Raw genomic sequence first — 16,321 nt, forward strand, 5'->3', positions numbered from 1 at the left:
CCCCACCTAAGACAATGATCCCACTACTTCATATCCTTTATTGAAGGTACAGATAGGATTATATGGACCACAGAAAATGTATTTTTGAGAAAAGTGTATGATGGAATTCTGTGAACCTTTTAAAAAACAACTAGCTTCTACATTTTCTATTATTGTAATGATTTATTAGTGGGAAAATATTAATTGTGTATTATGCCACAATCACTATAAACTACTTAAATACTATAAACTACTTAATACACAATCACTATAAACTACTTTCTCCAAGATTTGCTTGTTAAAAATCAAAGCCAACTCTTGAACCTCACAAATAAATTGTTAGGAAATAAAATATCAGAAGTATGACCCTGGGTTAGTGCTGTTTATTTTCCCCAAAGGTAAGATATCAATATAAATAAACTCCTACAATTAAAGAAAACAAAGGTATCTAAAGTCTACAAACCATATGGAATCAAGATACTGAAACTGATAAATGTTGAGTAAAGTCCCAGCCCTCAGAAACCTCAAAGACTTGTTTTGCATGTCATTATTTATGACATGATGTTACGGGCTGGGGCATTTAGATAAAGTACAAAAAAATTGATCATTTTCTCTTTCCCCCAGCTTCTGTTTCCTTATGCTCTTCTATTTGTTGAACTGTTGTTATGTGCAAAGAACTAAGTTAGAGGTTGTGGAGAATAGATCTTGCCCCCTGAAGATCAGAAAAGCTGTTAAGAAAGTGGAAAAAAGATGTTTATAAATAACCATGATACAACTGAAAGAGGAAGAGGGAGAAAGGGTATTAATATTTACTGAGTGCTTGCCATGTTCGAGGCACTACATTAGACATCCTACATACAGCATATTATTTTAATCCTCTCACCATCTGTTGAGATAAGATAGTATTATCTCTGCTTTACAGATGGGGAAAATGACCCTCAGAGTGACTGAGGAATTCACCCAAGATGGCAGTGCTTGCAAGTGGTAGAGCTAGGATTTGACTTATGATCTGTCTGATTTGAACATCGATGCCCCTTTTCTTCAAGTGTATAATATTATAAAAAGATGAACAGATAAAGTAATGTGGGAATCCAGAAAAGAGCAGAAGTCACGTTTGGGTAAGGGAGAGTAAAGACATCTTGTTAAAGCAGCAGCATTTCACTGTAAAAGGTGATCATGTATGGACACGTGAAAACTGAGGGTTAAAAGGGAAGCTGTTTATGAGAAAAGGCAAAAAAAAAATGTTTTTGATGAGAAAAAAATTAAATGTTTTCCATTTCATTTGGGTGAAGCATACAGTCTAGAAAGAGCATTATTGAGAAGTTAATAGAAGATAAGTCTGGAAAACTGACCAAGTCAGAGGATGTGAATGTCAGGTAAGGAACTAGATTCTAGTCTAAGTGGTAAACATATTGAGACTCAAAGCTTCGGGGGATCATAAGAGTGACATAATCAGAACCATGGGAGAAAATGTTACCTGGCCAAGATACACAGGACAAGGTTGATAGAGTAGTCCATTCCAACCATCTATGCCTCCACAATAGAGGCAGGAAAATGCCAAATATTTGCTTTTCTCTGCTTTTCTTATTGCTGCAAAAAAATGGCCAGGTAACAGGCATGTCTTCACAGTGTGAGGAATGGAAATGGGGAAGTCGGGGCCAAAAGAAATGGAAATCCAGAATCCTGGCAAGTAGTCGGTGAGCTGGGGCATTTAATCATTCAACCCACCGTTAGCATGGCTGCATAGAACTATGACTCTCTCACTTAGTTGGAAAGAGGAAAGGAAAAGGAGGACCTGGAATGAACAGTGTAAGGTAGAAGGGGCATATAGGGTTGGGGAGTTAGGGGATATCTCAGTACCAGAACAGAGTTACCTGGATCTGGACAGAAATCCAATTATTAAAACTAAGACATGACACCAGGACTATGCTTAGAACAAGGTACTGATCCTGAGTCACCTGCATACAGACAAAAGACCTCCTTAAATGTTTCATGTTTAAAATCCAGATTGAGCCTGAGGTTTACTCAGATATGCAGATGCAGTGCAGAAATGCAGGTGAGGTTAAAGCCTTCCTTGGAAGTAATAGGTCTGGAGATTTGAGAACTTCCACACTTTATTGACCAATAGTATTAAGCTATCTAACTATCACAAGAGATGTGAATTTTTTTTTTCTAAATTAGACATACAAATGGTCAACAGGACATGTAAACATGCTTAGCACACTATCAGGGAAATGCAAATCAAATCTATAGAGATAATCTCACACCTCTTAAGATGGGTATTTTCCAAAAAGCAAGATACAAGATATAAGTGAGAGTACGGAGAAAATAGAGCCCTGTACATTATTGGTAGGAAAGTGAAGAATCACCGTCATTATGGAAAACAGCATACAAGTACCTCAAAAAATTAAAAACAGAATCACCATTTGATTCAGCAATCTCACTTCTAGGAATATATTCAAAGGGAAATGAAATCAGCATATTAAAGAGATCTCTGTAAGCCCATGATTACTGAAGTACTTTTCACAGCACCCACAATACGGAATCAACCTAAATGTTCATTTTCCTTCCTCAGATGAGTAAGAAAAATATGGTGTATATATACACAATGGAATACTATTCTGCCACATAAAAGAATAAATCCTGCCATTTGCAAAAATATGGATGAACCTGGAGGACATTATATTAATTTAAATGAGCCACGCACAGAAAGACAAATACTTCCTAATATCACATCTATGTGAAATCTATCCATAATAGTCAACATATAGAATCAGGATAAGTGTCCATTAATGGATGAATGGAGGTATATATATATATGTATATATATACACACACACACATATACATACATACACACACATACATACATATACATAATGACAACAGAATATTATTAGCTATGAGAAGGAAATCCCGCCAGTTTTGATAACATAGATTAACCTGGAGGACATTCTAAAAAGTGAAGTAAACCAGAGTCAGAAAGACAAATACTGTATGATCTCACTCATATGTCAAATTTAAAAGAAGCTGAATTCATAGAAACATAGAGTCAGGACTATGGTGGCAGAAATGGGGAGATTTTGGCAAAAAGTTACAAACTTTCAGTGAACCACTTGTGAGGAGGTAACATTGTCTTGCATGGGTAGAGGTGGATGATAATTCTTTTGTTGTAACCATCATTGATTTAAATGTATATGAAGTCAACACTGTTCACCTTCAATACATTCAATTAAATATTTAAATTAAAATATATAATTTTTCAAAATAAAAATAAAACAGAGTCATTGTAAGAACAGAAGCTGAATCTGTTTTATTCACCATAATTTCAGTCTTCCTGTGCCTTAGTAGGGGTTAAATAAATACTTGTTGAGTGATTGAATTTAATTATGTTAATATGAGTTACTGAACAAATGTCAGGGTCACTTTCATTTCAATAGATTGTATTTCAAACTAGAGACAATGCGAAATACTCAAACACTCATCTGCCTTTTTTCTAATTTCCTTTCCTTCCTTCTGCCTTACTCGTCCTCTGGTGTCACTTATTTTTCCTCTTTACACTCATGTTTTTCAAGTCACTGTGACATTATTTACTCTAGTGTGTCGTCTTCCCCCTCCAAAAATTTAATGTCCTTTGATTCAGTAGAGTCACAGCAACATCCTCTCCATTCACGTCCTGCCTCTTTATTTTTTTATTTATTTTTTACCTTAACCCTAGGTGCTAGAATTGCTTTTCTCCTTTCTTTCTAATATCCTTTCATTATTTTGTTTTCCATGTCAGGAACCTTCCCCCCACTCCACCCCCCAGGTAAATGCTAACACTCACCTGTCTTCCCTAAGCTCTCCTTTCCTATCAGCTTTATACTACAACTGTAACAGGGTCCACTGCCATTTACTTCTCAGTCTTCTTCACAATGTCTTAAGGATCTCAGCTTAAGTCCATCTAAGCTGTGTTCAACTTTAGGAAGATGAACAGAACGACTCACTGAATAACTCCCTCATAACCAACAGTCTTCAAAATACAACCTTATTCATCTGGAAGCCCTTACGAAAGAACACATGATATGGAAAAAAGTATTAAAGAAGAGTTCTACACCTTTTAATATTGTGAATAAGATGATGTGGAATGGTTTAAAACTATGCAAAAAAATCATAAACATAAACTTTTGCACAAGAATAACAAGTGCCTAGCCGCAATTCTGTTCAAATCTTTTTTAAAAGTTAAAAGTGTTCAAAAATCACAATTCAAACATTTCCGATTCTCTTTGGAAGTTAATTGTTTGGAAATCTTATTTTGTCTTCCCATGGGCATTATGATATAATTATTATAATAATCCACAGGTTATTCCCAATCCCCCCAAATATTCTTATTATAGAAACAAACCATTAATTGGTACTTGTATCTTAATGAAAAATCCATCAAAAATTGGAATTTGACATTTAGAAATGTATCATTCAGAATACTGCTTAACAGGAGTGGATATTCAAAGGAGTAGGCAGGCTAGATAACAGAGGCCACAGGTGATATGGCTATGACTCAGGGAGGGGAAGGAAACTTGGAAATAAGGGACAACTTATTTACATGGCAAACTCTCTTCTTTTTTTCCACCTCCCTAAAGTAGTTGCAGAAGGAGATGGGAGAGAAGGTAAGGAGGAAGTTTTTCAATGTTCATGCCCTTCCCTTTCTGAGGAAGATGTTTTGAATTAAATTCTCATGTGATTGTCTTGGTCCCTACAGGCCAAAACAAAGGAAAAACAAGAGCAGGGCGCCATTTGACAATTCCAGTTCCATCTTCACTCTAAATTTCCAGAATTGTCAAATACACATGAAAATTAGATATATTTATTGTGAAAAAAACACAAAGTCTAAGACCTGGAATCAAGGTCCTCTGAAGTACCATGATACATGTTCAAGTCTTAGCTATAATGATCCATGATGCTCCTGGTTCTGTCCATTCTTGGCTTGTCATCTGGCTTACTCTCTTTCTTCTATTCATCAACTACGGCTAATACTCAAGACCTATTATGACTGTACTTTGCTATTTGTAATTATTTTCTTTAGCACTTTCTTAAATAATATACTTTTAATCCTGTCTTTATGTCCAATATCCAAGTCTCCATATTTCATATGTAAATTTTCCATCCTGTTTTATATAAGATGCTTGCACTTGGATGTGGGAATGGATGTAGTTGCCCACCCACACCACAACCGTGCTAAAAGACAGTGCTGGAATACCCATTCTGTATGTCCCTACAGCTTCCCATATTTCTCTAGCAGCTGGAGTATGCAGACCTTCTGGTACAGGCCAGAAGTACCACAGAATAAAAATGTGGACGGGACTTTCAAGAAAGAAGAAAGGGAAATTAGTGGATAAATACATCAACTTCCTTGCCCCTCAGTGGGATGTTTCTGAGGCATGTTCTACATTGTCTCTCACAGGTTTTTCAGCTGGATTGAACCTCAGCTGTCCACAGCAATAACCTCTTCATTAATGTATCAGCTTTTTTTTTTTTTTTGTTATTCTGTTTTTCCAGAGTCATTTTTCCCCTACAATGTCTCCTGGGATCCTATCTTGAACTACTTATACCCAAATTCTTAAGAATTACTTGGACATGGTTGGAGATGGCTGGCTAAAACAGAGGTTCTATATAAACTTCAAATGTGTTAAAGATTACAATCTTCTTTCAAAACTAACACTCCAACTTTACCATATGCTGTTTCATCTTCTTTTCCCTCAAAGGCTGAGTATTAGAATATGAGGGTTTGGAGTCAGAATAACCTCTGCTTCCAGCTCTATGGTATCACCTAGGCAAGTAGTTTATCTCTTATGAATTTATATATCTATATATAAGTATATTTTACATATTTATATAGGCAATTATAAATACATGAATATGTTTATATTTATATATGTACATATAAAACTACCTTCTAGTATAACCTGTCCAGGGCTTCTGTAAGCATTCATTAAAATAAAGCATGCTGTGCTCGCTTCGGCAGCACATATACTAAAATTGGAACGATACAGAGAAGATTAGCATGGCCCCTGTGCAAGGATGACACGCAAATTCGTGAAGTGTTCCATATTTTTGAAAGACAATGGATGCCAACCAAGAATTCTGTATCCAGCAAAATTAAGCTTCAGGTATGACAACGAAATAAAAATCTTTCATGATAAACAAAAGTTAAAAGTATGTGCAGCCAGAAAACCAGAATTGCAAAGCATTTTGAGCAAAACACTACATGAGGAAGAACTGAAAAACAATAACCAAAACCATCAGAGGGAAGTGCCTCGGTAAAGACAGAGGGCGAGGGGAAAGATAATCATGGAGAAACAAACTAAATTTTTTAAAAAAAGGATAAATAATCAAACATGGATGGAAGTACAAACCATATATCAATAGTAACTCTGAATGTTAATGGCTTAAACTCTCCAATAAAGCGACATAGGCTGGTATCATGGATTAAAAAAAGAAATCCAACAATATGCTGTCTCCAAGAGACACATCTGATTGGAAAAGACATACACAGGCTGAAGGTGAAAGGATGGGAAAAAAATATACCACGCACACGGTCCTCGTAAGGAAGCAGGGGTGGCCATCCTCATATGGAATAAAATCGACTTCAAGACTAAGTTAATCAAAAGGGATAAAGAAGGACATTATATACTGTTAAAAGGAACCATTCACCAACAAGACATAACAATTATCAATATTTATGCACCAAATAATGGTGCTGCGACATTCATAAAACAAATTCTCCTCAAGTTCAAGAATCAAATAGACCACAACATAATAATTATGGGTGACTTCAACACACCTCTCTCACCATTGGACAGATCCTCTAAACAAAAGTTGAATAAAGAAACTATAGAACTCAATACCACAATCAATAACCTAGACTTAACTGACATATATAGAATATATCAACCATCATCAAATGGATATACTTTTTTCTCAGCAGCACATGGATCCTTCTCAAAAATAGACCATATATTATGCCATAGGGCAACCCTCAGTAAATATAAAGGGGTGGAGATAATACCATGCATTTTATCTGATCATAATGGAATGAAACTGGAAATCAATGATAAAAGAAGGAAGGAAAAATCCTTCATCACATGGAAAATGAACAATATGTTACTGAATGATCAATGGGTTACAGAAGACATAAAGGAGGAAATCAAAAAATTCTTAGAGATAAATGAAAATACAGACACAACATATCGGAATCTATGGGACACAATGAAAGCAGTTTTAAGAGGAAAATTCATCGCCTGGTGGTCATTCCTCAAAAAAAAGAAAAAAAACAACAAATAAATGAGCTCACACTTCATCTCAAAGCCCTAGAAAAGGAAGAGCAAAACAACAGCAAATGTAGCAGAAGGCAAGAAATAATTAAAATCAGAGCAGAAATCAATGAAATTGAAACAAAAGAAACTATTGAAAAAATTAACAAAACTAAAAGTTGGTTCTTCAAAAAAATAAATAAAGATCGACAGACCTTTAGCTATGCTAACGAAGAGAAGAAGAGAGAGAACTCAAATTACTAACATACGGGATGAAAAAGGCAATATCACAACAGATGCTACAGAAATACAGAAGACAATTAGAAATTATTTTGAAAACCTATATTCCAATAAAATAGAAGATAGTGAAGACATCGATAAATTTCTTAAGTCATATGATCTGCCCAGACTGAGTCAGGAGGATACCCACAACTTAAACAGACCAATATCAATGGATGAAATTGAAGAAGCCATCAAAAGACTACCAACCAAGAAAAGCCCAGGACCGGATGGGTATACAGCAGATTTTTACAAAACCTTGAAAGAAGAATTAATACCAATACTTTTCAAGTTATTTCAGGAAATAGAAAAAGAGGGAGCTCTTCCAAATTCATTCTATGAGGCCAACATCACCCTGATTCTGAAACCAGACAAAGACACCTCAAAGAAAGAAAACTACAGACCAATATCTCTAATGAACCTAGATGCAAAAATCCTCAATAAAATTCTGGCGAATCAAATACAAAAACACATCAAAAAAATTGTGCACCATGATCAGATAGGATTCATCCCTGGGATTCAAGGATGGTTCAATATACGGAAATCAATAAGTGTTATTCACCACATCAATAGACTTAAAGATAAGAACCATATGATCATCTCGATAGACGCAGAGAAAGCATTCGACAAAGTACAGCATCCCTTTATGTTCAAAACATTAGAAAAACTAGGGATAACAGGAACTTACCTTGACATTGTAAAAACTATCTATGCTAAGCCTCAGGCTAGCATCATTCTGAATGGACAAAAGTTAAAGGCATTCCCTCTAAAATCTGGAACAAGACAGGGATGCCCTCTATCACCACTTCTATTCAATATAGTTCTCAAAACACTGGCCAGAGCAATTAGACAGATGAGAGAAATTAAAGGCATAAAAATAGGAAAAGAAGAACTTAAATTATCACTATTTGCAGATGACATGATTCTATACCTAGAAGACCCAAAAGGGTCTACAAAGAAACTACTAGAACTAATAAATGAATTCAGCAAAGTGGCAGGATATAAAATCAACACGCATAAATCAAAGGCATTTCTGTATATCAGCGACAAAACTTCTGAAAGGGAAATGAGGAAAAACACTCCATTCACAATATCCTCAAAAAAAAAAACAAACTTGGGAATCAACCTAACAAAAGAGGTGAAAGATTTATACAATGAAAACTACAGAACCCTAAAGAGAGAAGTAGAAGAAGATCTTAGAAGATGGAAAAATATAGGCAGAACTAACATTATCAAAATGGCGACATTACCAAAAGTTCTCTATAGGTTTAATGCAATGCCAATCAAAATCCCAACAGCATTTCTTGTAGAAATAGATAAAACAATCATGAAATTCATATGGAAAAATAAAAGACCCAGAATAGCAAAAGCAATTCTAAGCAGGAAGTGTGAATCAGGCGGTATAGCGATACCAGATTTCAAACTATATTACAGAGCAATAGTGACAAAAACAGCATGGTACTGGTACCAAAACAGGCGGGTGGACCAATGGTATAGAATAGAGGACACAGAGACTAATCCACAAAGTTACAACTATCTTATATTTGATAAAGGGGCTAAAAGCATGCAATGGAGGAAGGATAGCATCTTCAACAAATGGTGCTGGGAAAATTGGAAATCCATATGCAACAAAATGAAACTGAATCCCTTTCTCTCACCATGCACAAAAGTTAACTCAAAGTGGATCAAGGAGCTTGATATCAAATCAGAGACTCTGCGTCTGATAGAAGAAAAAGTTGGCTCCGATCTACATATTGTGGGGTTGGGCTCCAAATTCCTTAATAGGACACCCAGAGCACAAGAGTTAATAACAAGAATGAACAAATGGGACTTACTTAAACTTAAAAGTTTTTTCTCAGCAAGAGAAACAATAAGAGAGGTAAATAGGGAGCCTACATCATGGGAACAAATTTTTACTCCTCACACTTCAGATAGAGCCCTAATATCCACAGTATACAAAGAACTCAAAAAATTAGACAATAAGATAACAAATAACCCAATCAACAAATGGGCCAAGGACCTGAACAGACACTTCTCAGAGGAGGATATACAATCAATCAACAAGTACATGAAAAAATGCTCACCATCTCTAGCAGTCAGAGAAATGCAAATCAAAACCACCCTAAGATACCATCTCACTCCAGTAAGATTGGCAGCCACTATGAAGTCAAACAACAACAAGTGCTGGAGAGGATGTGGAGAAAAGGGTACTCTTGTACATTGCTGGTGGGACTGCAAATTGGTGCGGCCAATTTGGAAAGCAGTTTGGAGATTCCTGGGAAAGCTGGGAATGGAACCACCATTTGACCCTGCTATTGCCCTTCTCGGACTATTCCCTGAAGACCTTAAAAGAGCATGCTACAGGGATGCTGCCACATGGATGTTCATAGCAGCACAATTCATAATAGCTAGACTGTGGAACCATCCCAGATGCCCTTCAATAGATGAATGGATAAAAAAAAAAATGTGGCATCTATACACAATGGAGTACTATTCAGCAATAAAAAATGACAAAATCATAGAATTTGCAGGGAAATGGATGGCACTAGAGCAGATTATGCTTAGTGAAGCTAGCCAATCCCTAAAAAACAAATACCAAATGTCTTCTTTAATATAATGAGAGCAACTATGAACAGAGCAGGGAGGAAGAGCAGGAAGAAAAGATTAACATTAAACAGAGACATGAGATGGGAGGGAAAGGGAGAGAAAAGGGAAATTGCATGGAAATGAAGGGAGACCCTCATTGCTATACAAAATTACATATAAGAGGTTGTGAGGGGAATGGGAAAATAAACAAGGAGAGAAATGAATTACAATAGATGGGGTAGAGAGAGAAGATGGGAGGGGAGGGGAGGGGGGATAGTAGGGGATAGGAAAGGTAGCAGAATACAACAATTACTAATTGGGCATTATGTAAAATTGTGGATGTGTAACTGATGTGATTCTGCAATCTGCATTTGGGGTAAAATTGGGAGTTCATAACCCACTTCAATCTAATGTATGAAATAGGATATGTCAATAGCTTTGTAATGTTGTGAACAACCAATAAAAAAAATTAAATTAAAAAAATAATAGTAAAGCATGCTAAGCTCCTTATACTTTGTCTTTATCCCATTATAATTTAGCTCAAATTTAGAAAACAAACCATAATTCCCTTCTGTAGGTTTTTTCCTCCTCTAATAACTACTTGAGCTCACCTGGAATGCAAGAGTGAACGTTGCAAATAACGAGAGTATTCTTTGATAGCAACATAAACTAATTAAAAATGATTTTTTTTTTCTCCTGAGCTTAGAACTGACTGACGCAGTGAGATTTTTTTTTTTTTGGATTATTATTCTTATACACAGAGCTCACAAAAACTATGAAAAAATATTCTTGTGGTCTACTGTGAGGATTATCACATGATAGGTAATTCATAATATTGACTGCAAAGCTATCATGAAATGACTTATTCATAAAAAAAATCTAGGACCAAAGTAGAATTCAGAAGATCAGGGCAAAAGAGAGAATGGCACTCAATAAATAATTGCATTATTTACAGGTTATTACGGTGTTCTATGTAAAGCATTAATAATTGTACTTCCTTCCCAAGAGCACCTCTCAGATTATCATTAGCACGGACACTGGGTTTGTTGAGTTTAAGTTTGTCGCATTGACTATTTCTAGAAATCCTCTTCTTTTGTTTTTAGCTTTATACAAATTCTTCCCCACCCTAAAATTTTGTAATTTTCTTCAATATGATTTAAGGCTCAAAAATTTTCTGTTGACTGTATTCATGCTCAATTACAATTCACGTCAGCTGCAGGTAGTCTACACTGAAAATGTACAACAAAGTCAGTATCTGTCTATATTGAATCGAGAGAAGCTAGCAGAACTGCAGTTTAAATTATCAGAGACTGTGTGGATCTACAACATTATTAGTCCATAATTAACCAGTACCTAATTCAAATCAGTTCACTCCCAACCTTAACTAAGTCATTCTGCCTCCCACGACAGTCGTGTGGCCCTGGTGGAGGTCAGTGAGGAGTTTTGCTTTATATGATGGCACTCAGCTCAATTTGCCATCTGGCCTAACAGCTGATGTGGCTCACACAACCCTACAGAAGCCCCAGGGCTTTACTCCTGGGAAATATTTGGTCAACAATGTGGTGTCATAATTACCATCTCATAAGCTTTCTTATATTCTTTGAAAAAGAATTGAAGAAAAACTTGAGAAAACCCTAAGTTGGTGCCAATTTATTAGAAAAGAGATTACTTACCTGAGGACCAGGCTGACCCTGAAATTGATAAGAAGAGAAATAATTATAAGATTGTTATAATTATATACTTAAATTACTTAAATTAGCCCTGAAAACCTAAATATAGAAGCTTCGAATACGTACATTATACTATGTAATCTATCAAAGATAATAATAACTAACTACTGACAAACTTTGCTTTGTGGCTTCCCCAATTAAATTGTATCTTAATATTTTTACTCTACACTATTGTTCTAAAATTTTGGTATTACAATCTGTTATGTATAATTTCAAAATGATGCCGAGGTTGTAGCATGCTCTAGAATTTAACTGAGGAAAGAGAAGTCACAGGAGTATCACATCTCACAGCATCCCATCAACAGGCTACTAGAGGGAGGTCTTCCAGCATGGGTGTTACTAAGATACTGATTCAAACATGACATGGAGGAGAAGGGGGGGGAGAGAGAGGGAGGGAGGGAGGGAGAGAGAGGGAGGGAGAGAGAGAGAGAGAGAGAGAGAGAGAGAGAGAGAGAGAGAGAGAGAAAGAGAATATGAATGAATGAATATATACAAGGTAGAAAGTTTAGTTTTAGAACTCCCTGTGTCTTTGGATTTCTCATTGTTTCAATAATATCTTGAGTGAATTTTTTTGATTAACAGCTCTCTTTTACTTTACACAATCAAACGTAAGGGCATTTTAGGAGTCTGCAAGGTCTCTAGATCATTACAGTACAACAGAACACCACCCACAATAGATTATGTGACCTCTAGGCAATCTGATACGTGTTGAATGTCACTCTCTTGTTGTCTAAGCTGATAAAGATTTCAGAGCAGTGTAACTGTATATGCTTCTAGCTAAAGAAAAATCACTTTTGAATAAAAATATTGATTACACATCACCTTCTTAATCCCTAATTGAGTTTTATGTCAGAGAAGATTAAAGAATAAGTTCCCTCTGAGTTAAGGAATCTATTAAAAAAATGATGTGCAGTTTCATTGTATTAGCTGTATATCATTGGGTAATATGCCTGGGTACACACTCTCTCTCTCAGCCTCTCTCTAGGATTAGAATTTCTCTAGGAATTTCTTCTCTAACTCACTGGGGATAGACCAGATAAAATGCAAGAGTTTTGATTAAAAATGTGATGGAACAGATTTTATCTAGTCAAACCAGGAAGAAGAGCAAAACTAAGTTGCTGAGGATGTTATCCACTTCATTGCTATACTCTTCAGTGGTGGAAAAAGAGAAAGATAATAACATTTATGAATTCTTACTAAGTACGAGACACTTTGGGATATATGTTGTTTCATTTATTCCTTATAACTGCTCTACATTTGACAAACAGAGAAACTGAGGCTCAGAGAGTTAAGCTAAAGGTTCACACAGTCTATAGATGGAAAAGCCAGAACTTAACACCAAATCTGATAGCAAAGTTCATGCACTTCCTACAAAGCCATTCTGCTTTTCCCTCTGGAAATTTAACCTCACATATACATCTAGATTTGCTGGGATAACTAGGGTACCATGGCACTCTTCAATTGGATGGACACTTCCCAGACTGCTACAGTATGCACCTCTGCTTCCAAGGCACATTCAGGACCAATAGGCACCATAGCCTGTTAACTGATACCTGTACAGGCACCAGTTTGGAAGAGCTTCTTCTGAAATCAGCACTAAACAAATTTTTCAGTCAAGAACCTCCAAAACCAGGTTCTCCAGTGACATGTAAATATAGGTCTAAAAGATCCATGGACTAAATAAAATTTTGATATGTGCAATTCTTCTCTGTCCCTCTTTTTCTCTCTTCTTCCTTCTGCTCTCCTTCTCCCTATTCATCTCTTTCCACATTAAATTTTTGGCCTTTCTAAGGTTTAGAACTCATACAAACTCAGAAATATGAATGTGCATCTCTAAAACCCTAGAATATATGACATCTCTTACATGTATTATATGAAAAGTTAAAATGTAAGATTCTTTAAAATCAGAAAGTCTTCAAAAGAATCAATTTAGCTCAGTTGCTGAGATTTTCTGATTCTTATGGTTGTTCTACAAACTTTTCCTGTTCATCTTTAAAATGTGGCACTTCTGTATTATGCCAAACAAATTATTTAGCATAGCATGCACATTTATATCATCATGTACAAATATCAATTGTTCTATGGACTTCATGTTAGGGAGAATAACTAGGAGTAAATGACAGTGCAATTTTAAGAAGCTGACTTCTATCTAGGCATTGAAAAGTAGCACCAGAGAACTAAGATCATTTTAAAGGATGGTATATATTCCAGGTCTATGTAGCAGGTGTGTATGGGTATGTGCGTGTGCAGAGGATGGGGAACATGAAAAAGAATAGATGTGGTTGGTAGAGAGGTTTCCCCGAGAAACAAGCATAAAATAGTACAAATTTGATAACTGCCCAAAGTCACAGATCACACAATACAAGCCTTACAAATCATGCCTGCACCATGTCCTCTCCATACGACATCCGAGTCTATTCACCAGTGCAAACCTACAATACACCTAAGGAGACAGTCTGGAGGCTGATCATCAGAACAGAGCCACGTGACCCAAATAGGGCTGATATCAAGAGGATTCTGGTGTGTGGCAGGGTCTGCTTCTTAGCGTGCATGCAGAAAGACAGCAGAGCCCAGAGAATTTCAGAAACCCCCTCCTGAACAAGGGCCCTAGGTGAAAATGAGTTTGCCACAGGCTAATTGCCAGAAGAGATATTTCAGAATGTCCTTACACTGCTTCTGAGTCATTTACTGAGGAATGGAAGCATTTTCACTCATTCATAGTGGATACTTTTCTAGGTTATTCTCATTTATTGTAGTGAATATTATTAATTATAAACCATGAAAGTTAACTTTTTAAAAATTCTTCCTAAAATACACCCTAAACGAGTACTTACAAATATGATGAACCCTCACAAATCACAACTTGAGATATTTTTTTAAAAGCAAACTTACTGAGTAGGTCTCCCCCACCCCAAGCAAATCACTAGAATGTTTCACATAAATAATAATCCAAATCTAGTATAATCTAGGGCCATGTTAAGCAAGGGTTAAGTCACAGAGATTCAGAATCACACATGTCAGGGGCATCCAGTGGAGAACTCTGGGCCTCTCAAGTGGCTGATTTACAGCCCTCAACAGCTAAAGCAGTACCCCCAGGGCAGCTCAGGCTCTAGAGGAAGTAAGAGAAGCATCCGAAGAGCTGCTTTAAAAGTGTTAATCAGAACAGTGTGGGGAAAACCATCAGCCAGTAGCTGAGGCTTGACTGGAAAGAGTTCGAAGGAGGCTGAACAGTGTGAGGCAAGTAATCCACAAAGGAACATGATAAATGAGACGACCCATCACTGGAGTATGTACTGTTACTTGAGGCAATTAAAGAGCAATAGTAATATCCTTTGCGGGGCTGTTATCACAATTAGAGTTGCCAGAAATTGCTAACACACTTTGCTCAATCGACAAAGTCATTTGGATTTGTGACTAAGATAATTAGTTTCACTACATACTACTTTTTTTTTAATGGATGGTAAATCTGTATCATTTTTTTCAGATGGGACCAATGTGTTTTTGTTGTTGTTGTTGTTTTTTGTTTTGGGTTTTTTTTTTTTTTTTTTTGGTTTTCACTTAACATATGCATAGACAGAGACACAAAGGTTGTAACTTTAAAATGTTATTTAAAATTTGATTGAGATAGCAGATTCACATGTATCTTTACTGTGCTCAGTTTCAAATAAAAACTCAATTACAAAATCTTGAGGGAATATTAGCATTATTCACACAACTCAAAAAGATGCTACCTCTACTTCAAAATAATGAGAAGAAAATTGCCTCAATAACTCAGAATCTCATCATTGAGAAAACCAAGCTTGACTATTGCTGTTATTTTATCACACTCAGAGTCAGATGTATTTCAGTCTCCTGAACTGAGGAAATCATTTCTGTTTTGCATTTGGAAACCTTACTGTCTAAAAAATGTCATTTGAATAGATATCCTATAAATTCGTTATTTCTTAAAAATTCACACATGTGGATGTGAATCTCCACCCCCCCACCACCCAGGTAAAAACAGCACCTGTAGCAAGCAAGCATCTGGATAAAGCTCTAGAACCACAGCAAAGGAACTCAGAATGGCAGCAAGACTATCCTAGTGGCAGGAGGTCTCTCAAGGACCAACAGGAATCCTATCCTGGAACCAATGGGACCCCTTAGCCTCTCAAGAGTCTCCAGCAGTTTGACCTTCACTCTGTGCCAACAAGTAGAACAGATGTACTCTGCACTTGCAGCAGCAGAAAGCAGGAATTTTTCCCAGCCTCCCTGCACTGTGAATTTCAATCTCTAACACACCAGTGCTCAAGCTAGAAGATGCTTCCAAAACAATTGCTGAAATGCTATTAGCTGAAAATATTTTGACCGGCTCAAGGTTTGCCAAAGATATTTTAAAGAACCATGAGAGGGGTTTCTGTTGCTACATTACAGTGTCACATTTTCAAAATAAAGGTTCTCAATCTAATATTTCAGAAAGAG

At 36.3% G+C, this 16,321-nt stretch overlaps 1 protein-coding gene and 1 non-coding gene across 3 annotated transcripts in view; one reads left to right on the plus strand and one right to left on the minus strand.

Moving 5' to 3' along the window:
* The window catches only part of Col25a1 (collagen type XXV alpha 1 chain), a 442,307-nt gene that overhangs the window by 165,038 nt on the left and 260,948 nt on the right, over positions 1 to 16,321 (minus strand). For both annotated transcript variants that reach the window (XM_077803433.1, XM_077803434.1), the window contains exon 5: positions 11,807 to 11,824. In XM_077803433.1, the coding sequence (XP_077659559.1) occupies positions 11,807 to 11,824 (18 nt within the window). The remainder of the gene's footprint in view (positions 1 to 11,806; positions 11,825 to 16,321) is intronic.
* On the plus strand, positions 5,965 to 6,071 carry LOC144257360 (U6 spliceosomal RNA). The gene has a single exon (XR_013344442.1). It is a non-coding gene; the product is annotated as a U6 spliceosomal RNA (small nuclear RNA).

This window comes from Urocitellus parryii, chromosome 10 (genome assembly GCF_045843805.1).
Source record: "Urocitellus parryii isolate mUroPar1 chromosome 10, mUroPar1.hap1, whole genome shotgun sequence".
NCBI lineage: Eukaryota > Metazoa > Chordata > Mammalia > Rodentia > Sciuridae > Urocitellus > Urocitellus parryii.